Source organism: Cornus florida, unplaced genomic scaffold (assembly GCF_030987335.1).
Source record: "Cornus florida cultivar Cherokee Brave unplaced genomic scaffold, ASM3098733v1 CherokeeBrave_3.0.0_Hap2_Chr06, whole genome shotgun sequence".
Lineage (NCBI taxonomy): Eukaryota > Viridiplantae > Streptophyta > Magnoliopsida > Cornales > Cornaceae > Cornus > Cornus florida.
This window is the reverse complement of record NW_026775576.1, coordinates 85,459,049-85,483,397: the sequence shown is the minus strand read 5'-3', so window position 1 is coordinate 85,483,397 and position 24,349 is coordinate 85,459,049. Positions and strand designations below refer to the sequence as shown.

General features: G+C 36.5%; 1 protein-coding gene and 1 long non-coding RNA gene across 4 annotated transcripts; both read right to left on the bottom strand.

Moving 5' to 3' along the window:
- Positions 1–619: 619 nt before the first annotated feature.
- Positions 620–18,344, bottom strand: LOC132312510 (uncharacterized). Of its 3 annotated transcripts, none has more exons than XR_009483287.1 (6): positions 17,973–18,344; positions 16,069–16,134; positions 15,746–15,800; positions 11,679–11,810; positions 11,538–11,594; positions 620–971 (listed from the first exon to the last, which is right to left on the bottom strand). It is a non-coding gene; the product is annotated as an uncharacterized LOC132312510 (long non-coding RNA). The 3 variants fall into 3 exon arrangements; XR_009483286.1 differs by having other exon boundaries at positions 11,679–15,046; positions 17,977–18,344; XR_009483285.1 differs by having other exon boundaries at positions 17,977–18,344.
- A 3,320-nt stretch (positions 18,345–21,664) lies between these two features.
- On the bottom strand, positions 21,665–23,094 carry LOC132312508 (uncharacterized). The gene is made up of 3 exons (XM_059810893.1): positions 22,926–23,094; positions 22,664–22,784; positions 21,665–22,032 (listed from the first exon to the last, which is right to left on the bottom strand). The coding sequence occupies exons 1-3, from the start codon at positions 23,073–23,075 to the stop codon at positions 21,818–21,820; spliced, it is 486 nt and encodes a 161-aa protein (XP_059666876.1). The 5' UTR covers positions 23,076–23,094; the 3' UTR covers positions 21,665–21,817.
- Positions 23,095–24,349: the final 1,255 nt, after the last annotated feature.

Below are 24,349 nucleotides of genomic sequence, written 5' to 3'. Positions count from 1 at the left end.
CAACTTGATGGACGTGTGGATTATGATGTCACTGTTTGTGCTTGCTTGCTTGTATAAATTAGCTCAACTTACATTTGGGTACCTGCTTGGATTTTGATTTAACCCTTAACCTTTTTTCTTTTCTTTTTTTGTTTTAGTTATTTGGAAGAAAGATGTGCTTTAGCGGTTATAAGTCTCCTTTACTAAGCTATGGAAGAAAGTTTACATCTTCAGTTCCAACAAATTTTGTATTGTTGGTTATTACAATTCCCGTGTGAAGTCGAAATATTTGGAAGATCAATTCCCATATAAAAATCAAATCTTTTGTCCGACAGAGTCCCCACGTAGACTGCTAAATCTCACGATGTATCTGAGTTGTCAAATGGATAGTATTTCCTAAAATGTGCAGGTCTAGACCACTCCTCTGTAGTGGTTAAAGGTCTTATTTTTAGATCACCACAACACTTCTTTCTTGCAAATATTGAAATCTATCAAAATTGCTAAAATTTAGAATAACCATTGCAACATCACAGAAGTAAAGAACAACCCATAGCTATATATCAAATCTCAATCTCACATCAATCAAAATTGCTAAAATTTTCAAATTTTAGAAAAACAAAAATTGAAACATCACCAACAGTAAATAAAAACCCATAACAATCTATATATCAAATCTCTATCTCACATCAATCAAAATTGCTAAAATTTTCAAATTTTAGTAAAGAAAAAACAACCCATAACAATGTATATATCAAATCTCAATCACACCCTGTATATATGTGGTACAGACCGTATAGTAATGTATATATCACATCTCAATCACACCCTATATATATGTGATAGAGACCGTATGGTGATGTATATATCACATCTCTGTATATATGTGGTACAGACCGTATAGTAATGTATATATCAGAGGCCAGGGGGAGGAGGGTATAGCACCCTGACTATATAAACCAGCATGAGAACCCAAGCGGGTTCGTTGGCCCAACCTGCAATAAACAAATTTTAAAAATAATAATAAAGGGACATTTGGCAAATGCACCTGGCATGCTCTTTAGAAGCATTATGACCATAAATGAACCTAAAATGCTAGAAAACATCAAAAGAACACTTTCCAAAATTTGGACCTAGAATCATGCAACTAAGAAACAGGGGATTGATGTGGGGGAAAGAAGCTTTAATCGGGAAATATTTTGGTAAGAAACCTATTAGCATCTTTGTCCCCAGGAATGTTATGGGTTTCATTGTGGGGGTGTTGTAATGAAAGTTCAAATAAAACCTATACCATTTTATCTTATCTTATTGACGCCTGAAGATGTCCTGAAAGTTCAAAGATCCAGTCCATGGAGCTTTCAATAACCATCTATTATGTTTGATTCCATGGAAGAAAGGTCTGCAACTTCACGAGATGGACTTTAGTTCAGTAAAGTGCTGGGTTCATATTACACATTTACTAATCGATTGTATCACACAGGAACTCAGACAGAAAATTGCAGCGGGCTTCGAAGCGGCAGAAATGATAGAGATCAGGGATGCTGGGGAACATGGGCACCAATACATTCGGATGCAAGTAATCCTACAACAAAACCTATTAGAAGATTTGCAAAACTTAACTATGGAGGTAAGATGATGAGCTCCCACTTTGTTATGAACGTCTCCCGAAGACATGCTTTCGTTGTGGCTGCTTTGGGCATATTATGAAAAGGTGCTCGGCAAATCCAAACGGTGAAGCAGAACTCCAGTTTGGTAAATGGCTGAATTTTTGAAAGGGCTGATCAGAAAAGCAATATCTGGATTCAACTCAGCATCCGGATTCGGAGAAGTCAAAAAGGGATGTGACTATTTCTGTTACGACTGGGCTTAATTCTGAATGAGGTGATGATATGAACTGCAGGGGGGAAGCTGGCTTGCTTCCAGATGTTTCTTGTTCTCCATTTGCTTCTTATGGTAGGGATATGGGGAGCTTGTGAGAGGTTCAGATTCAAAGGGACAAGGGTCCTGATGTATGCAAGGCTGCTGAGCAGAGAGTGTTGAGCATTCAGGCTGATGGTGAGATTGGTCGCTTTGAGAAGATGGCTGTTTGCGTTGGTAGCAATATCCATATCACTCTTAGTGATGAATCTGCAGCTCTGTTGATACAGGAACTGTAAAAACATAGACCTTTGTCTGATGAGTTGCCAAGCAAGGCTCAGGATACCCAGTATGATTGGTCGGATTGTGGATGGGATAGCTCCAATGACTGGCTGTCTTGTGAAGAGACGAAGAAGGGGCTGGAAAGAGGTGAGGGAAATGAGTTGCGGGACAAGAGGGATGGGTCTCTTGACTTAATGGTGTGGGAGGGAATGGGTCATTCAAACTTAGGAGTGGTTGATCTCCTGGCTGTGGTGCATCCGGAAGGGATGGGACGGGTACTACGGGGCAGGGAGTTGCTGATTTAGATAAGGGGTGGGTGAAGAAGAATACTGGTGAGAAAAGTGAATTGTTGGGAGGGAAACAGGGAGCAGGCTTTGGAGATTCTTCTTGCGACAGCAGAGAAGGGGGAGGAGGAAGATGAATCCTTTTTGTGGAGAGAGGAGAGGGAGGTGAGGAATCTCATCTCTTATGTCAACTATGAGGGGAAGGAAGGGTTGGTGAGGGAGAGGGGAAGTGAGAGGGGCAGAGGGAGGAGTAGGGGAAGGGGGCAATGATAGTGTTTCCTCATGAAGCTCCGAATTAATTCTTGGAATGTCCGGGGTCTCAATGATCCAAATAAGAGGAAGGTGGTGAAGTTAGGGGTGAGGAAGTGGGGGGTGCAGGTGGTTCGTTTGCAGGAATCAAAGGTTGCTTCAATGACGGATAGGGTGGCAAGGAGTCTTTGGGGAGGGAGGTTTGTATAGTGGGAGCCGTTGGATGCTTTGGGGTCTTCTAGGGGCAATCTCGTCATGTGGGATAGAATAAGGACAGTTGGAAAGGGAGGTTTTCTATTTCATGCGCTTTTGTGATGGGGGATGGCTTTAGATGGGCTATTACGGAGTTTTATGGGCCGGTAGAGGATGGAGAGAGATACTTGCTATGGGAGGAGCTCAGTCTTGTGAGGGGTATGTGGTCCCTTCCTTGGTGCGTGGGTGGGGACTTCAATGTGGTTAGATCCCCGTCAGAGAGATCTACCGGTGGCATGTGATCTTTGGCTATATTGCAATTCTCGGAGTTTATTGATGGTCATCACCTTTTTGACCTTCCGTTGGAGGGTGCAGCCTTCACCTGGTCTGGCGGTAGGGAGTCCCCTACTCTCTCCCGATCGGACAGATTTTTTATTTCCGGGGACTAAGAGGAGAGATTTCCGGATATTGCTTAGGCAGCTTTGGCCAGGGTGACATCAGACCATATTTCGTTGGTCCTGGATTGTGGTGGTTTGAGATTTCGGTGTACTCCTTTCAGATTTGAGAATACGTGTCTCGGAGCGGAGCACTTCCAGGGGAGGATTCGGTCTTGGTGGGAGGAGGCTATGGTGGTTGGTACCTCTAGTTTTGTTTTGGCTGCGAAGCTTTGGTTCTTGGAGACAGCTTAAAAGATGGAATAAAGAGGTGTTTGGGAATTTAGAGTGGAGGAAGAACAGGGCCGTTTTCTGATATTGTTGAGATTGATTAGATGGAAGAGATGAATAGTATTGTTGAGGCTCAGAAAGTCCGTAGAGCAGATTGTCAGGCAGAGATTGTTGAGATCGCTATTTTGGAGGAGATTTGATAGTGACAAAAATCTAGGACTCTGTGGTTTAAAGAGGGTGACCGTTCTTTCATAGGCTTGTAAATGCTCACAGGAGTGGCAATCATATTGGGAGGATTCGTGTTGATGGGGTGGAGTTGTGTAGGGCGGAAAAGGTGAGTAGGGGTAGGCAGACTTGACTTTGATTCGACTTCAGAGTTGAAAAGGAAGTGTTGACAGCTCTGAAGAGCTATAATGGTGATAAGTTTCCGAGTTCGGATGGATTCACTATGAGGTTTTTGTTGGAGAGTGATGAGAAGTCGCTTAATGCAACTTTCATTACCCTTATCCCTAAGAAGGGAGGTGCTTTTGACATTAAAGACTTTCGTCCTATCAGCTTAGTGGGATGTATCTACAAGCTTATGGCTAAGGTCCTTGCTCTTAGGTTGAAGGGAGTGATGGATGGGATTATTTCGAACTTCCAGAATGCTTTTGTTGGAGGAAGACAAATTCTTGATTTAGTTCTTATTGCAGGTGAATGTGTGGACTCCAGATTGAGAAGTGGTGTTCCCGGAGTCTCGTGCAAACTTGACATTGAGAAAGCGTATGATCATGTAAATTGGAATTTCCTGCTTTATTTGCTTCAGAGAATGGGGTTTGGAAGTAAATGGAGGAAATGGATTCAGACATGCCTTTCGTCTGCCAAATTCTCTGTTCTTGTGAACGGGTCTCCTGCTGGTTTCTTTGGGTATTCTCAGGGTTTAAGACAAGGAGATTCCTTATCATCTTTCCTCTTTCTTATTGTTATGGAGGGATTAAGCAGACTTATGCGAAGAGTAGAGGATCTTGATCTTATCAAGGGCTTTATGGTGCGAAGAGATCCTATCCATCAGATGGAGGTCTCTCATTTACTTTTTGCGGATGACACCTTAGTTTTCTGTGATGCTAATGTGTCTCAGCTTAGATATTTGAGGTGCATTTTGGCCTGTTTTCAGGCTGTCTCTGATTTGAAAGTTAATGGCTAAAAGTGTGCTTGTTCCGGTTGGAGATATTCAGGATATTTCATCTTTAGCGAAAGTCCTTGGGTGTAGGGTGAGTTCTTTTCCAATTCCGTATTTGGGCTTGCCTTTAGGGGTTTCATCTAGAACGGTGGCGAGTTGGGACCCTGTGATTGATAGGTATGCGAAGAGATTAGCAGGATGGAAAAATCAATACTTGTCTAAGGGAGGGAAAGTTACGCTTATAAAGAGCACTTTATCGAGCCTTCCCACATATTTTTTATCTATGTTCCAAATTCCATGCTCTATTGCTAATAGGATTGAAAAAATTCAAAAGGATTTCCTTTGGGGTGGAAGAGGTGATGAATTGAAGTATCACCTTGTCAATTGGGAACAAGTTTGCAAGCCAATGAAGTTTGGTGGTCTTGGTATCAGAAGACTGGTCCCCTTTAACCAAGCTCTTCTGGGAAAATGGCTGTGGAGGTACGGAAGGGAAAGACATCGCCCTTGGCGAAGGCTTGTTTTATGTCGATATGGGGAAGAGAATGGTGGTTGGTCTACTCGTCCGGTTTCTCTCGTGGGAAGAGTAGGGGCGTGGAAATTCACAAGGAAGGGATGGGACGCTTTTTCTACTCATATCAGATTTAAAGTTCGTCATGGCAGATGTGTACGCTTTTGGGAGGATCTTTGGTGTGGAGACCGGCCTTTATCTTGTTTATTTCCCAGCTTATACAGTGTTGCAGTTGATAGACATGCCTACGTAGCCAATTGTTATCAACTTGATAGCAGAGGGATTACATGGGACGTGCACTTTCGACGTTCTTTTCAGGATTGGGAAGTGGATGAGGTATGTGTTTCCCTGGAGTTGTTGTGTCGAGAGGAGGCAGTTGGCAGAGGTTATGATGATATGACATGGATTTCCTCTTCCTATGGTCGCTTTGAAGTTCATTCCTTATTCTTATGTCTTTCTGATTTCGATATTGTTGATTTTCCATGGAAGACTATTTGGCGTTCTATGGCTCCAACTAGAGTGTCATTCTTTGTTTGGACCGCTGTTTGGGGTAAGATCCTTACGATTGATAATCTAAGGAAAAAGGGCAATTGTCTTGTTAACTGGTGTTGCCTGTGCAAACAAGATGGTGAGTCAGTTGCTCAAATTCTCATGCATTGTCCTATGGTGAGGGATTGATGGAATCTTATCTTTTGTCTGTTTGGTATGTGTTGGGTTATGCCTCGTTATCCTAAGGATTTGATTCGTATATGGAGAGGATGCCGTGTGAGTAGCGCTGTTCGCGATTATTGGAGAGTTGTACCACATTGTATTTGGTGGTGCATTTGGAAGGAGTGGAATAGTAGATTGTTCAAAGGGAAAGAATCGTCCACGGTGATTCTGAAACTTCACATCATACACTCTCTTTCCAATTATGTGAAGAGGAAGTCCTGTTCTTCTTCCAAAGATTTAATTATTTTTTTGGCTTCTTTGGGATTTTAATCCCTAGTTCCACTTTTGTATAAGGGATGCGTTCCCCTCTTGAACGCCTTTTTATTTCAATTATTACTTATCAAAAAAAAAAATTAGTGAGAATTTGAAGGAGTGATAGTTGGGAAAGTGAGAGATCGCTTCAAGAGCTACGTTCCAGTGGTATTGATTTACAAATTGGTGTATCTTCATCTTTGGAACATTTAAGGTTTTCTCATATAATCAAGGTTGGGGTGTTTAACAAGGGAATTCCTTGGCTTGGTGAGTAAATTGTGTGTTTTTCCATAAATTTAACGTATTCTATCTACTTAATTTTACATGGAGCATATGTTATTATGCTTGTGTGTGATTACTCTAGCTTGATTCATGTCTAAATGTTGCCATTTGATGTCTAATATCTTATTAGAGTTGCTTCAGTATGGGAAAATTGGTCAAGTTGTGCTCCGTGTATGAAAATATTCCTAATTCTAGCTTATACTAGTGATAATTATTGCAAATTGTTAATTCTTATACTTTTGAGGTGATACGTGAATACTAGCATATGCTGTAACGTAGAATTGTGAACCAACTTCTCGAAGTAATTTGCCAATTGTATGACATTGTCCATAACTCATGGCCTAGGGATCAAACTAGTATGCTTATATCACGTAAAGTAAATATATATATATATATATATATATATATATATATATATATATATATATATATATATTTACTTTTGAGGTGTTTGGCAAAGGTCTAGGTCGAGATTTAGGTCGAGTCCATCGGGCGGGCCGTGTAAAATAATTTGCCAAAAATTAATGGGCAAGTTATTTTAGTTAAATTTCAATATTTTTTTTCTTCGTAAATATTTTACAACCACCAAACTCCAAAATATATATTTCTGAAAAATATTTTACATCCAAACAAAAGGAGTCGTAATCACTTCAAATTCCTTAGATCACTAGCATGCTTTTGTTTTATAAAATGCCTATTAGAACCTATACTTGTTTTTGTGTATAATAGAGTTTGTACTATCTTATAATTCTTGATAATTTGATGATGATTATAATGAGCTAAAGCATGATCATATCATTCTCAACTCACCATGCGTTGTTGCATAGGGTGAGTGTGTTGATTTTCCATGTTTGTGGAAAAAGATTTTGAAAAACGGATATTGTGGAGCGTACCTCATATCCGGTGTGTGTGTTAAGCAACTCATAGGGGCACAAGGAGTTTACTCTGTGTGTGGTCGTGTTATCCGGGCCACAAAGAATATTGGGGAGCGTACCTCGCATCCGGTTGTGTTAGCACGATTTCGGTGTTTTGTAAGTGATGGACTACATGTGGAAGTTTGTGTGTGAGTTCATGGTGCATAAGCATGCATTCTAGTATGATGTCAAATGATTCTACCTTCATGGATTTCCATATGTTTAACATGATATGTGAATGTACTTCAATGAATGCAATTCTCGTAACTTGTTACCTTATGTGTGTTGAATTCAAATTCTAGCTTCTAGCATAATTTTTAACCATGTTCTCATTATGTGCTTATGTGATTATTTGGGTTTGACTCGCGGGGCAATAGGAAAATGTTAGTTAGCGACTTTATATTGAGCAATGTAAGCTTACTTGCTGACAAATTTCAAGTAATGGAAAGGAGGTGGAGGGTAGTCCACAAACACAAGCTTAAAGCAGCTTAGTGAAGCTTTTGGGATGTCCTTTTTGTCGTTGCTAGCATTTGTGCTTCTTTACCTTGTCAAACTTGTTCTGTGTGTATAGTGATGTTAAGTCTTGGGGTGGGGTTTAATGCTAGCTTGTACCATTTTGCTTCTTCAACCTCATTTTGGGAAGAAACATGTATATTTCATATTGTTTATTTTGCATCTTTGCTCCTTTTGAGAACTAGTATAAATTCGTATGTGTGGTATGTGAATGATGTACTTAAGGCCTTGTAGGCCAAGCATGTCCTATGTATATTTTGGGTGTTGTTTATGGACTTGTGGTTCATGGCATGATACTTGGTGTTTGGAATGATGTGAAGCAGGTGTTTTGAGTAGGGATCCAGTTCATTCCCTATCCTATGGATTTGGGTTGTGACAGCCTATATTTCGTTTGTCAAATTTTTCGTTATGGTGAATGGGCCCCTTCCGATTTTTTTAGTAGTTCTCAGGGCTTAAGACAGGGGGATCCTCTTTCCCCATTTTTGTTTATCATTGTTATGGAGGCTCTTAGCAGACTGTTGAGGAGGGCACTAGATCTGGATTTTATTAGTGGCTTCAGGGTGGGTAGGGATGTAACTCATTAGTTGGAGATCTCTCACTTACTGTTTGCGGATGCTGGTCTTTTGTGATGCTGATGTTTCCAAGCTCGGACATTTGAGATGCGCTCTGGTTTGTTTTCAGGCAGTATCTTGTCTGAAAGTTAATGTTGGAAAGAGTGTGTTTGTCCTTGTAGGATAGGTCCAGGATATCACTTTTCTTCTTGTTGTCCTCAGGGGCGAGGCTGGTTCTTTTCCAATTTCTTATTTGGATTTACCTCTAGGTGCTTCATCGAAGAGGGTAGGCGATTGGGATCCTATTATAGAGTGGTTTAAAAGAAGGTTGGCAGAGTGGGCGTAGTATCTGTCTAAGAGTGGGATAGTCACCCTTATGAAGAGTACATTGTCAAGTCTTCCTATATACTTTCTCCCCTCTTTTCAAATCCCAACCTCTATGGCAAGAAGGATTGAAAGAATTCAACGAAACTTCATTTGGGGTGGTCGGGGGGAGGAGTTCAAGTATTATCTTGTCCGCTGGGAGCAGGTGTGTAGGCCTATAAAGTTGGGTGGTTTGGGCATTAGGAGTTTGATCCCTTTTAATAAGGCTTTCCTAGGTAAGTGGTTGTGGAGATTCGGCGGTGATCGTCATTGGCCGTGGAGAAGGGTTGTTCTGAGCCTGTTCGGAGTTGAGAGAGGTGGGTGGTTCTCTTGTGTGGTTAGATCAGTTGGGGGTGTGGGTATTTAGAAGTTCATTGGGAAGGGTTGGAATGAATTTTCTAAACATATCAGATTCAGAGTTGGGGATGGCAGGGACATTTGGTTCTAAGAGGACTTATGGTGTGGCGATCATACACTATTCTATTTTCCCAGACTTTTCAAGATTGTTATTGATAGGCATGCCTTGGTTGCTGACTATTATCGGCTTAATAGCGGTACGTTCTCGTGGAATGTGAGTTTTTGACGACAGTTCAAAGATCGATGATGTGTTTGGTATTATGAATCTTTTGTACAGACAGGGGATGGATAGGTGTGGCCGTTTTGGGTGCCTTCTTCTCAAGGGAGGTTTGAAGTTCGTTCCTTGTTTTACTAACTCTCCGACTTCTCTGGTTCTAATTTTCCTGAAAAGTCAATTTGGCGTTCGAAGGTTCCGCTCAGAGTTGCTTTTTTTGTTTGGACTGGGGCAAGATTTTGACAATGGATAACTTAAGAAGAAGAAGACAGGTTAAAGTCAACTAGTGTTGCATGTGTAAGAGGGATAGGGAATCAGTGGATCACCTCGTCCTGCATTGTCATGTCACTCAAGACTCTTGGAACCTTTTTTTCGGTTTGTTCGGCATCCATTGGGTTATGCCTCGGTCTCCAAGGGATTTGATTTATGGTTGCAGAGGCTTCTTAGTGGCAGCCCACGCTCATGATTTTTGGAAGGCAGCCCCTTTTTGTGTTTGGTGGTGCATTTGGAAGGAGCGGAATAGAAGATCTTTGACGGGGAGGAATCTTCTATTGGGGCTTTGAAATTTATTACTATTAGTTCTCTTTTTTGTTGGGTGATGGGGAGAAATAGTAAATCTATAGAGGAGATTGTTGATTTTTTGGGATCCTTATTAGGGTGACAATTCGATTATCTCTCTTCTTGGGCTTGGACTTCATTTCTGGGCCAACTCCAAGCAGGTTGGATTGGAGCAAATGTAAACACAGGCCAAAGTAATGCCCCAACTTCAAAAAATGGTAATAAACCAACAGTCATATCGCAGGACAGCCCACATGTGAATCAGGTCATGAGTTTAGTACAAGTCAAAGCATTAATTGAAGATAGCCAAAGGAAGTTTCGTGAAGAAGCAAATAAGAAAGCAAAGGAGATTTTAGAAACAAACAAGTAAGCTCAGTATGACCTACAGGTGGTTCAGAAAGACGACACTGTAACAAAGGAGAAGAACGGGAGCTCAATCCTTCTAGCGAAAAATGGAAGAGATTTGCTCACCGAACAGACAGATTGGTGTGGATAGTTATAAGGGCCATTGGAGATCCAGTTCTACAGATCAATTGAGAGAGGAGCACAACAGCCAAAAGGAAAGTGGCTTCTACCGGTATCGATTCCGAAGAAAAAGTGAACAAAGAAACGAAGAGAAACGCAACTGATCATCCTACTCAAAGTTTGCTTTCGACCAGTTTAATGGATGACAAAATTGATTCTGTTTAATGGGTGGAGGAAACCAGCCCTAACTGGTCCCAAGTTGATCGACGAAAATTCTCTCTTGGAATTGTCACCCTGACAATTCAACAGCTTAAAAGGCTTAAGCAAGCCCATTCCCCCCAGATCCTACTTTTGATGGAGACAATCAATTCAAAGCCTTGGATCGAGTAAAGAGACAATTAGGTTTATCGCCTGTTTTGTGTAGACCCAGTGGGTTTAGCAGGTGGGTTAGCTCTCGTGTGGAAAGCTGAGGTGAGTGCGACTATTAACAAATTTAAAGAATTCTGTATTTTAGCTTCAGTGACTGATGATGCTAAGAATCTGAATTGGGTATTGGGTTAAATTTATGCCTCTCTGACTGATTCATGTTGTATGGTGCAAACAGACTACATCAAAACAGCCTTATCAGCGGAGGATAGTAGGCGTCTCATTGTGGGAGATTTCAATGATATAATGAAAACATGGGTGGCAGATTCAGACCTCAATGGTCCCTAAGAGCTTTCAATAGATTTATTGGAGAATGTCAGTTGATGGAATTAGGCTTCAGAGTATATCCATTTACCTAGAACAACTATAGATCTAGAGAAGATAATATTAGAGAAAAAACTTGATCGGGCTTTGGGAGACTGTGTGGATGGGATGTTATTAAAAAACAATTTTTCATCACGATCAAATCCTAGGGTCAAATCACATGGCTCACCTAATTGACACTGAAGGTCAGAGAAGAACAACGAAGAAAAGTTTTATATTTTATGCCAGATGGACTGAAGATGCAGTGTGATTTAGGAGTGAACGGAGGAACAAAGTTCAGGACTGAAGATGCAGTGTGTAAATCTGTACTGAATCTTGTTTTATTATACTTCACTTTAATGACTACCTTAAATGTTAATTAACTAATCAAACACTATGCATTATTAGAAGGAAAACTATTAGAATGACTCTCTCTCAATGGTATACAGTGTATACCTTGATGGTCTGCCACTACGACTACGTCCTCCTGGCGCATGTCAAATGCACTAGCAGCTGATACAAAGAAAATAAAACTTTTTTAGTTTTAGTTCATGCTAAACGAACGTAATATCTACATATATCATTAGATATACATACCTAGCATGAGCGAATCGTTCATGCTGCTGCCCATCTGAAGAGCTCCGGAGTTTCTGGTTGCTGAACCAGAAATGATTTGATAATCCAAGGAAGGTATGGAAGCAATCATGTATAGTAGAATAACAACATGAGCTAGAAGAGCACAAAAGAATTTCAAAATCAATCATGAAATTAACAATAAAATCATGAATTTTCACTACAAGAACCCAACAGAATACGAGATTCTATTAAAATATAGAAATAAACCACCCCTATACAGTATATATATATATATATAAGTAGCATGCTATCGTATGCAGCCTGGTTAGCTCCATCTGACTACCACACAGCTTAGGTTGCTATCGTGGGTATTTATCCTAGCCTATGAAAGCCATCTTTGAATTAGGGTTTGCGGGTGCACTGGGTCTAAGCCCTTCCCATCAGACTTCTCTCTCTCTCGTTCTTTGCATCTATCAATCTCTTTTTATCTTTCGGTGATGAGGATCATGAAACGTTTTCCATCCTCTTCTTTCTGTTCATTGTCTCTCACAGATCCCCAACTCAACCGGCCGTCACCGGTGGTGCAACAACACACACAAGGTAGCGTACAAACTGCATACCCAGATGGAAATATTTGTGTACAACAAGGTAACATTAATTCTCAGCCGTCCGATCAGCCTCTCCCACCGTCACGGCTGATGATCGGAAGTGGATGGTCCAGATGGCCCTCCTATCAGGAGGTGAAGCAACAGGTGCGTTTCATTTGGTTTGGTTTGGTTGGTGAAAGTACCATGTATTATTCTTTTGCTAGCTTGTGTGTGTCAAGTGCACAACAATATTTCAATGTTACCCAAACAGGCCTTATATATGTAACTAATTCCCCATGCTAAATCTGCACCCACAAGGATTGCATTAGATATATACAACTATAGATGATGTATTTAGATCTTATGTTAGCTTTGATTTTGCAGGTGGACATGGAAGGTAGCGAAGAGGTTAATAACGGGTCGTCGGGTCATAAGCGGGTCACACCGCGACCCGGCACCATAATTTATATCAATTCACAAGGTTCTCATGACCTGAATTCCTATTTCACACATATGGTAATCCAGAGCAAAGTAAATATTCAAGAATAGAAAATATCAGCCCTTTTTTACATTGTAGCATCATGAATTGTTTCCTTGCGTACTATGTTAAAATTTTCAATATTACTCTTAGAAAGGAATTGGAATGTTCAGTCAACTAAAATATTATCCAATCTAATTATTTCCATCTAATATTCTTGACTCACATATACTCGTACAACTACAAAATTATGCTCCTCCTTGATTTATTAAACCTATGTTAGTAATTGCCATCAAGAACTCAAGATGGACAAGAAGAAACTCCTACACAATCCAGTGGCTTTGTTATAACCCTAAGGTTCGAGGAACTTCGTAGCAGAATCACCAAGCCCGGACAAACATTAATATTAACATAGTTAAACAAACTCCTTGAAGACACCAATGCACTGCCCAATTGTCTAGTCTAGAGAGGCTTAAACAACTTACAGTTTAGGGCCTTATATTTGTTTTTTTTTTTACTTTCATTGCTTGTAAATTTGTCCAGTTTAATAATTACCAATTAACCTAGTGACTTTTACATACATTTTTATTTCAAAGCTTGTGGCTTTGAGCGGTCTAATGATATTAATTATCCTCGCGAATTTTACATAATTTCTATGATTTTTTTTATTCTTCCCAACATTACTGTACATTTAGCTTCAACAATCTTACTGAGTCACAATTGAGACAGGGTCAGACAAACCTAGTTTAGAAGATTTTCCAAACTAGACAGATTCCAATACACTTTCTTAACTCGAAGTATTAAATTGTGTCTTCTCTCTCAGTTTTTTTAATAAGTAATGTCTCAATTAAGAAGCACTCAAAAGGGAAGCAGGCCCAAAGAGCAACTAAACAAAAGGCCTACAGCCTACTATACTGGTAATCTATCAACAAATCTTTCTATACAGATTACAGGCCTATCGCGACTGCTCAGATGGGTTCTTATCCGTTCAAGCAAGGACGGTTGAAAAAAAAATCCAACGGGTCAAATCGAACGGGTCGTAGGGTCACAACGCGACCCAGTACCAAATTCGGGCCATAATATCACAATAATAATAATAAACAATAAAATAAAATAAGAAAGGAAAATAAAATATGAACCTGTTGATTAGGTCAAGTTCGTAATATGACCTAGTGATTAGGTTGTGGTCTTAAGCCATGACCCCATGGCTTGGACGCCCCATTCTTTCTTTCTTGGTCATGTCCAGGATACGCGATCATATTCAACATTACTAAAATAATTGCATGCTGGCCAAGTTGTATCTGGGATACATGATCATATTCAACATTACCAATAGAGGGAGACACAAACATACACTGATACACAGACACCACTTGATACACAGGTCCAATTACCATCCATTATATACAGAGACGGATACACACCAAATACCAACCCTACACAGAGACACCAATTTTCTAGATCCAAAGCCACGAACAGACCAATGATCCACTACACACCAATTATGATGTAGGACAAGAGAGCAGCCTTAAATAGCTAAGAACTCAAAGAATTCAGAGGCTGAAAGTCCAAAGAACTAGGGCTGAAATTTGGAGCTTTGGTAGTAGAAATGTAGAAAAACAAAAGAGGAGTGGCTGCAAATTCAAATAAACAGATTGCTAGAGAAAAAGGATTGAAAACAACAAAAACCTATGGAATCACACCAATAGGGCCTAGGCATCACACCTAGAGAAGGCCTCACACCCTCATAATTTGTGAATCACTCACAAAATCTCAAAGATATTTTTATTCATTCATTGACTGAGTAATAAGAATTACATAGTATTCTTTATATAAAAATAAATAAATAAAATAAAAAAACTAATGACCATTGGATTACCCTACAATGGAGGTAATCAAAAGTTAACTCTAGCTTAATAAAGTAACAAATAACTTAATTTATGCAATTTAATCTAATTGATACAATTTACCAAAACAATGCAACTTCACCATAATTGATGCAATTACCAAAATAATGCAATTTGACCAAACCTCCCTAATTATGCAAGACTCCAAGTAGAACCCCCCATCGTCTAGCATGTGCCAAATTAAGGTTTGAGCCTTGGAACATTCCTTTTTGTGCCTTTTGTATATCCTTAAAGATGTTTTCCATTGATCTTTATCAAATTACCAACGGAAATATATACTACAGACAAGAGGCACCAATCAGCAACCTTAGTGCGTGGGCAATAGCCTCCAAGCATCCAAAAAGAGCCGAAATTCTGTCCAGAAGCCTCTAAAAATTGAGACAGTTTTGTTCAAAGATGCTTTTGCCTGACTAAATCCTACAGTTCCCATGGAAAGAGGACAGAATCATTTACATTATACATCGACCTTCAAAATCTGAGTATTACTAATCAGGTATGTATGTTCTTTAGACTTCAAATTCCAATACATTAATAAGTTATGTAAATTTAAAATATATACTAATAGAAATTAATGAGATTATATATTAATTGAATTGCAGTAAAATAGCCATTGATGAATTAATTTACTGTTTGCATATACAAATAATTTTAATTGCTCTTTAATTTACTATTTCTATGGCATTGTTCTTTAATTTATTCAATTAAATTGTCTTATGAGTGTGAGCCAACTCTACTTAATTAATTCCTTAAAGATGTTTAATTGTGCTTATGTTTATGTTTAAAGTTTTTTTAATAGAAGAGAGAGAAGATGCACTATGCTCAATAGTATGTCTTCAACTCTAAATTTCCTTCAATTCTAAGTGCTTTGACTTAATTTGAGTGCATCAACATATTATTAACATCATCAATCATCATCAATAGAGTCAATGTTGACATCAACATCCTCATCTATAATCGTCATCTAGAAACACGTAATCCTCTTGCATAGATATACATTTGATTAAGATAAACTGAAAATAGACTTCCTATCATAATTCGTCATTTTAAAACCAACATCACTACTACAACGGTAAGCGGATTTATACAATTCAGTTAGCTAGGCAAAAAAAACTTTACCTTTTTTTGCCAACTCCACCCATTCCCATCAACTCTCTTCTTTCAGAAAAGAGACCTACATTATTAGGACAAAAGAGGAAAAGTTTTAAAAGCGTTAATAAACTTGTAAAACATATATTCTGAAGTTGAAAACTAAACTTCCAAGTCTTTAATTCCCATTAATAAATTGTTCGAGCATCATATCATAATAATATTATATATATGTATGTAGAAACAAAAACAAAAACAAAAACAAAAAATCAGTATGTAAAACATGAATATATAAACGTAACCAATAGCTAAAATGCCAATTAAAATTTTAGAAAAAGTAAAGAGTTTGTTACCTGATGACTGAAGAGGCATGTTTCTTGAACCTTATTCTTGCTAAATGTTAAGGCCCGATGCTAACCCTAAAAATAAGAAAACACTCAAGTTGTGAGAAAGAGGTTTCACAATCTCACTCATAACAATTGAAACACCACCATCTAAGTACGATATGTATCATGTATCAACCCAACCCAACCCAACTATGCTTTCAGTCAAAATGTTGGACACCTATCCGTAGAAAGAGGGGTGATTACGGATAGGTGTGATTAGCACATATTACAATAACAAAGTACAATGCATCAGTTTAGGAATAATCTTCAAAATTAACAAATCAATATCCTCATATTCTGCATTCTAATAACAAAAGAAAATCAAAAACCAAAATTTGAAAATACAAAAATGGCAGAAAGATTGAATATATCCTTCATGCATTACACAGATTGTATTTCTATGTGAAAAAAAAAAAAAAAAAAAAAAAAAAAAAAAAAAAAAAAAAAAAAAACCTTCCAAGATTTCTCAATGGGATGGTCTAAATCAAAATATATCAACCAAAATCAACTGTTGTTTAATTCAATTTTAGTTAACTAACAATGTTTCTTTAGACAATTGACTGATTAAGGCATAGAAAATCCTATTTGGGTAATTAATAAAAAAAATTACCAATATATTTCTGAACAATTCACCACTCAGTACCCTATCTCTTCTTTTGACCAATTTACTAATCCTATTTGAGAATCTACTAGTGGAAGCAGAGTGTGAGGTAGTTCATGGCAAGCCCCTTCCAACACTATGGAATACACTCAAAAGCATGCTTTTTGTAAGTATTTTAATTTTCAAGAAGTAACTTTAGAGCTTTACCCTATATTAAGTACTTTTGCTTGTCAAAGTTCTTGTTATGATTTTTTTTTTTTAGTTCTGAAAAGATTTCCATCTTCAAAAAGCTTGGCATGTTGATAAATTTTGTTTCAGATTCAATCTCTGCAGATTTCTATTCAATTCAAATTCTTTTTTTTTTCTTTTTTCATGCCCAGATTCAAATTTTCTTGTAGGCATAATTGACAACAACAACAACAACAACAAAAAAAAAAAAACCATCCAGGATTTCTCAATGGGATGGTCTAAATCAAAATATATCAACCAAAATCAACTGTTGTTTAATTCAATTTTAGTTTACTAACAATGTTTCTTTAGGCAATTGACTGATTAAGGCATAGAAAATCCTATTTGGGTAATTAATAAAAAAAAAAATTACCAATATATTTCTGAACAATTCACCACTCAGTACCCTATCTCTTCTTTTGACCAATTTACTAATCCTATTTGAGAATCTACTAGTGGAAGCAGAGTGTGAGGTAGTTCATGGCAAGCCCCTTCCAACACTATGGAATACACTCAAAAGCATGCTTTTTGTAAGTATTTTAATTTTCAAGAAGTAACTTTAGAGCTTTACCCTATATTAAGTATTTTGCTTGTCAGAGTTCTTGTTATGATTTTTTTTTTTTAGTTCTGAAAAGATTTCCATCTTCAAAAAGCTTGGCATGTTGATAAAATTTGTTTCAGATTCAATCTCTGCAGATTTCTATTCAATTCAGATTCTTTTTTTTTTTTTTTTTTTTCTTTTTTCATGCCCAGATTCAAATTTTCTTGTAGACATAATTGACAACAACAACAACAACAACAACAAAAAAGTTATAGAAAAAAATATGTATATATTTGTTTTGCTGAAATAAAATGTAGATTATGGTGATTACCTCAAAATGCAATGCAAATTTTGTTACTTTATATTGTAAAAATATATATACATAAAAAATAAAAATAAAAAGATCATAAAAAATTTCACCAAATAGGATTTAGTTTGCAAAACAAGAATTACAGAGCTTGATTAGTTGATTTAGAAAAAAAATTAAAACAAAACCCATACATACAAGTTAGCAGTTGCAGAGAGAGAGGGCCGAGGGGGGCAAGCTTGAGAGTTGAGAGACAGCGGCTGAAGCTTGCGAACGGCGAACCCGGACTCGAACAGCGGGCGATGGAAACTGAAAGATATGGGTTTCGATTTTTTGAACAATCTGAAATGATATGCCGATAAGGGTTTTGATATAGGTAATAGGTTTTGAACTTTTGATTCTTGCAGACAGATAGATAAACTGAAATATATGGGTTTTGAACTTCTGTTTCTTGTAGATTTTGTAGTTTGCAGTTGCAGAGAGAGAGAGAGAGAGAGAGAGAGAGAGAGAGGGCAAGTTCAGAGTTGAGAACGAGAATAGAGATGAGGCGATTGGGGGAGGCTGAAATGAGTTGCCCTAAAAAAAAAAAATTCTGGTATGGGCCTATAAATTTTGAGGCCCCAGGGACCGCCTTTGTTGACTTGGGCTTTCTTGCTTGGGCCTTTATTTTGTTATGGTGGCTGAGTTGATTTGGGCATGATTGGTTGGGTTAGTTCAACTGTGCGGTTTTTAAATTTTGGTAAAATTTTCTTATCGGTGTAATTTTCAAACTTTTTTAAAATTAGTTGTGGTTTAACATCTACCAAATTCAACTTAGGATAACTTAGAAAATCCAAGTCCCTCTCCCAAATCCTTAAACATAAGCCGTACATAGATTTTAAATTTTACATGTCATTTTGAATTCAATTTAAGATAAGTTAGAGAATATTTAACTTAAAGAATCCAAGTCCCTCTCCTAAATCCCTAAAAATAAGAATTATGTGACTTATAAGCGCCAACTCTTTAGACTTTTTGTGAGAGAGCGCTCAAAATAGCTTTACTCATATGGATTAGAGTAAAGATAATACCTTTTAGTTAAGACTAAATATTGGCAGGTGGAGATAAATTCATGATTTTGAAAGATTATTAATATTTTTTCCCTCATTGATTGTAATTTCTGAAATGTTTTTAACTCTTTTTCTGCAAGTTTATTTAATAATTTGCACCTTCATGTGTTTTCTTTAATTATCTTTCTCAACAAGTACCCATTTCAGTCTTCAAAAATTAAAAGTGTGTTTAGTAACGAGAAACGTTTTTTGTTTTCTGTTATCAATCTCTAAAAAGGTAAAATGAAAAAAATCGCGTTCAATAAAATATTTTTATTTTTCTATAACAAAAATCATTTTCAATTTTTCTAAAGAAAGGACGAAACATAAAAAGGATACTTCCTATGTTTTCGACACTGTAGCGCAGAAACGTTTTCACTAATGTTACTACACATGCACTATTCATTTCAAATTAAATTCATATTATTTGTGTTATATAGTAAGTTGTATGTTAAATGTTAATAAAAAAATATATTTTAAACAGAGAATATATTAAATATTGTATATTATTTTTTATTTGATAAAAATATATTTTAATATAAAATATATTAAATAATAATGTAAATTATTTTTTGTGACAAAATAATTTTTGATATAGAATATAATATTATTAAATTATTAAGTAGTAGATATTTTATATTATTATATATCATATCTGTATTATATAATATGTAAATATTAAATTATAATTAATTTACAATATTATAACACAATATATATATATATATATATATATATTTATTACATATAAGATATATTATTTAATATTTTTTATTCATAACAAATTATCATATGCAAAATATATTATATATCACATAATAAATGTATACATTATGCATATACATGTATTTATATATATAATTGGTGAGAATGATTTTGTCTTGGTATATCTAATTTTGTACTTGTGATGTATTGGGTATTTTTAAGATTTATAATTTTAAATTAGATTTTTTTAGATTTTTGACTTTTTAATACTAATGGAAGCAAGTGTTGTGAGTTGCTTCTTATGTCCAAAAGTTCGTATTCAAGTCATCTACCCTCCCCTCATCTCTAATCACTAATTCCTAAAATTATTGTCATCAAAAAATTAATAAAAAAATAATAAAAAATTTAAAAAATATTAGTACATTTGTAACAAATATATATATATTGTATTACTAAACACTATTATTGTTTGATGTTTTCAAATTTGTGATAACAACAAGGGTTAATAAATATCATTTTTACTTTTTATTTTTGTTTAAAAAAGTAAAATCATGTTTTTGTTTTTTTAAGACTACAAAAACAAAAAAATAAAAACGTTACTAGGCGGTAATAAATTATGATAAAAGTGCAAACAAAAACAGACTTACTTTTATCAGTCCACACAATCCAACGTTGAAGTTGTTATATGATGATAATGAAACACATTTCCCACAACAACAAAAAATTAAAATTAAAAAAAAAAAAAAAAAAAAAAAAAAAAAAAAAAAAAACAATTGAACCAATTTCAACCTAATGATTAAAGTAACCCGTACACTGATCAATACTGAAAAATAGTGACAAATATGCATAGTTTTTTTATAACACAAAAGTGATGATTATGCACCACATTTCCCACAACAACAAAAAATAAAAAAATAAAAATTTGAACCATGTTCAACCTAATGATTAAAGTAACCCGTACACTGATCAATACTGGAAAATAGTGACAAATATGCATAGTTTTTTATAACACAAAAGTGATCAAATACAAATCACAATTAAGGAATACTAGAAAATCACTGAAGAATTTCAAGCTCAACTGCACATTTATATCACCGGGTCCACACAACCCGTGTCATTCTGCAACTACTGATGCCATATCTTCTGCATCATGTACAGGGGGAAAAAATGACATTTTAGCTTCATTACACGAAAAGAGGGAGAAAAAACCGACCAAATACACACACACACACAGTTGAAAATGGAACTACATAATGATCTATAACTTTCGTTTATGTCACTGCATATAGTTCCGCTCAATTTGAATGGATTAGAAACAGTAAAATACATGTAAGAAGTAAAAGCTTTTCAACAATCTTATAATAAAGGGGAAGGGGTATAAAGCTCGAGTGGGTGGATGGGAAAAATCCGGAGCGCGAAAGCAATGATCACCCAAACTCAACCAAAACCTCAAGAATTTTCTTAGACTCCTTCAATCAATCAGAACCTAGATTCAACCGGTTAAAATCTAAGAAATGAGAAGAAACCATTTTTAGAAAATGGTACCTATTTGCACATCTTGTAATAAATGTGATTAAATTTAAAAAGTAACATATCATTTCATTTTTCAAGAAGGAAAAATCAAGAACTAAAATAATTCCTAATTTAAGTTTTTTATTTTTTGGGTAAATTCGAATGAAATTTTTCAAAAACACCCATTTTCCAAATCATAGATTTTATACAAAAGACCACAACAGAGGATATCATCCCCGCCATTCAAAACTCATACGTAATTCCTCTAGTGAGTCTAGTTCGTGCAACTGCTGCATATTTGGAAGGTCCATTTGTTCCTTGATCTCCTTTGATGAATCCTTAGGATTGTAACCAGAGGACATCATCCCAACCTCTCTTCTTCTGTTGCTAGTGTTCATGACCAATTCCCCAGTAACCTTTTTTCTTTTCTTTTTTTTTTTTTTTTTTTTGGCGCCAAAGCAAACTTGTGTTTGATGGGCCTTATATGTGTTTTTTTGCAACCTGTTTCAGATAATAAAGTATAAGGGCAGATAATGTAAAATATTGAATGCTTAATATATATATATATATATGAGTCGGTGTGATATTGCAATTTCTAAACTATTGTTTCTTTTTACAATAAATTCTTCTGTTGTTTGAGAATTTTTTGCGGTAAAGCCCTAGTCTTTGCATCAGATTGTACCAACCAATCTGCAAATTAACATCAGCAAAGTTGTATATCAAGATCGATACAGATCTCAAGTTGCTGCTTGCAGACATTGCTCCTCCAAGCCACCAAAAACTCTTTCTAGAAACTTCTCAACAATTGACACAAACTCTTCCACCCTTTCTTCTTGGGGCAGGTGGCCGCAGTTCTTAATTATTTCGAGGGAAGCTCCAGGTATGGCTCGTGAAAGTCTCTCCGAATTCCAAGAGGGGACAAGCCGGTCACTATCACCCGTGACAATCAGAACTGGGTTTGCATTAAAGAAAACAACAAAATTAGTACCACATTTTCACACATTCAACTTGATGGTCTAACCTATTGGTTGAATTGTATATGAAAGATAGCAAATTGGTGTCTTGTTCAATGGCTGAACATATGGACAACCTGAAGATTAGTGAAATTCTGAATATGGTAGTTCCAAGCTACATATGATAAGACTCAAACACAAGTTTTCCAGGCACACCACCTACAACTGGATAACTGAACTATTAGCGTGATGACTCTGTAGCCCGGACATCATATGTAGGCAAATGAAAAATTTCCTGATCTAAAAGCATTTTTTTTCTTATGACCAGTCAGCAAAAGATAGGTAAGAGACTTAAACTACCCTTTCCTAGGGAACTTTGAGGCTGAACTGCAACATAGACCAATTGATGAGTGAGGCCAGTCCTTATCCCCCATTTAGCACACGACATGACATGACGCGAAAAGTTAGGTCAATCACAGGAACTCTGAATAGAATTTCTCATTCTCTCATCCATTCTAACGCGGACTTATCTCACTTTTTAGTCTATTGAAATTTCAAATTGAGTATTATGTGTTTTTCCCCATTTTAGACAGATATCAAATGACACAAACAGAGAGTAGACATTATTACCTGGACATGAGATTTCACTGAGTCTTTTTACCAGTGGAGGCTTTGATTCAGAAGCAGAATCTGTAAGCAGTGCTGCTGTGTATTCCACAAGTGCGCTGTCCCAATCCTTGGTCCTCAATGGCTGCAATGATACCAATAAATGTGTACATTGTTTGTAAGAAATAGAATAAAAACCATCCAAGTTATTTTATTAACCAGTACTGAATTGTAGTATATAGAATCAAAGAAGGAATTAGAAAGACAAAGTCTAAAGACAAAGTACCTTTGTATAGCCATTTAAGACATTATCAGTGATTTGATTACCATCATACCATGAATTTCGAATGGCAGCTATACCAAATTTATCTATTACCATCCTTATCTGAGAACCATGTAAATAAGTCCTTGTCAGATCAGAATTATGATAGGTCATAGACCATTAAAATAAAGAATTATATTTTGATATATATGTTTTGGCAAACAAGAGATATCCAACATCAGCAAGCAAAAAATCTTTATCAATCTAATATTTATCAATCTTTAGCAAGCAGAAATTTATTACCAACATCACAGCAACGGCAGAGCGCAGAAGAGCAGATAAAGCTTTCTTATAGAGAGAGTTGACCATATCTACCATCCCTTTCACCAAACCCAATATTGCCTGTGCAATGAGTTTAGAGAACTCTGATAAAAATTTGCCAAGCCTGATAAATGGATTCCCATGAATTTTCGAATTGGAGCCATCTTCTTGGATCTCATTATCTGTTCCAAATTGACTTCCTCTGGCAACCTTACGTGCAGTGCGTGGCGCTATAATTGCTGGTGCAACAAGGACCAGGGCAGCAACACGCTCGGGTGCTTCAAAATATGTTTGAACTGCTACAATCGAACCAACTGAATGCCTGACATCTTAAGAATATTATTTAGGAAAAAACATGTTTAGACAGAATCTGCTTTCAAAACAGAGAAAAAAATCCAGGAGGAAAACCCCACTAAAACAGTTCACCAACTAAAACAGACACACAGATGAAGTCCAACTTCAAGGATGATCACCGCCATAGTTTGCATAGAAAGGCAGATGCAGATTGCATCCATACTAAGAGGTCCTAATAGTGACTTCCATAGGCTATGAAACTAGATGGCAACTTGTACAATGACAATGGATGTCGCGTTAAATTTCTATAGCCATCATGCTATAAGTGACCAAAAAGCCCCCCATAATAGTTTCCAATTCATGCTTGTTCACTCGATCTTACATTTCTACTATAAAATGCACATTCATCAATTCCCATTATTGTTATGAAATAATACTCCCCCCAAAGATGAGCTATGGAACAATAGAAATGGAGAAATGGAGAAATGTACATACCCAACGAGAATTGCCTTCTCAGCTGTTAAGAAGTTGATGAAGTGTAACGTAGCTAGCACAGAAAAAATGGTGGGGATGGGAGAAAATGAATGTTGTGAAGGCTTAAAAGGGAAGGGATGGATGGTTTTGACTCGTCTTGAGTTGGACGATGACTTCAAACTTCAACTTTTTCATGTGGAACGACTTTTCATAATAAGTCTTGATCACTTATGTTTAATGTAACCACATGATAGCTTGTAAAAACAATCAATTCTACCGATACAATTTTGTATTATGTAATAAAAATATATAAAAGTGAATTTATTTTTTGAAAAAAGCGAGAATATTAGTACATCTTC

Coding starts and splice junctions, on each gene's coding strand:
- LOC132312508 (XM_059810893.1), bottom strand. CDS start 23,075: ATGACCTATCATAATTCTGATCTGACAAGGACTTATTTACATGGTTCT. Junction 22,785..22,925: donor TCTTAAATGGCTATACAAAG/GTACTTTGTCTT, acceptor GTATCATTGCAG/CCATTGAGGACCAAGGATTG. Junction 22,033..22,663: donor CAGTGAAATCTCATGTCCAG/GTAATAATGTCT, acceptor ATGCAAACCCAG/TTCTGATTGTCACGGGTGAT.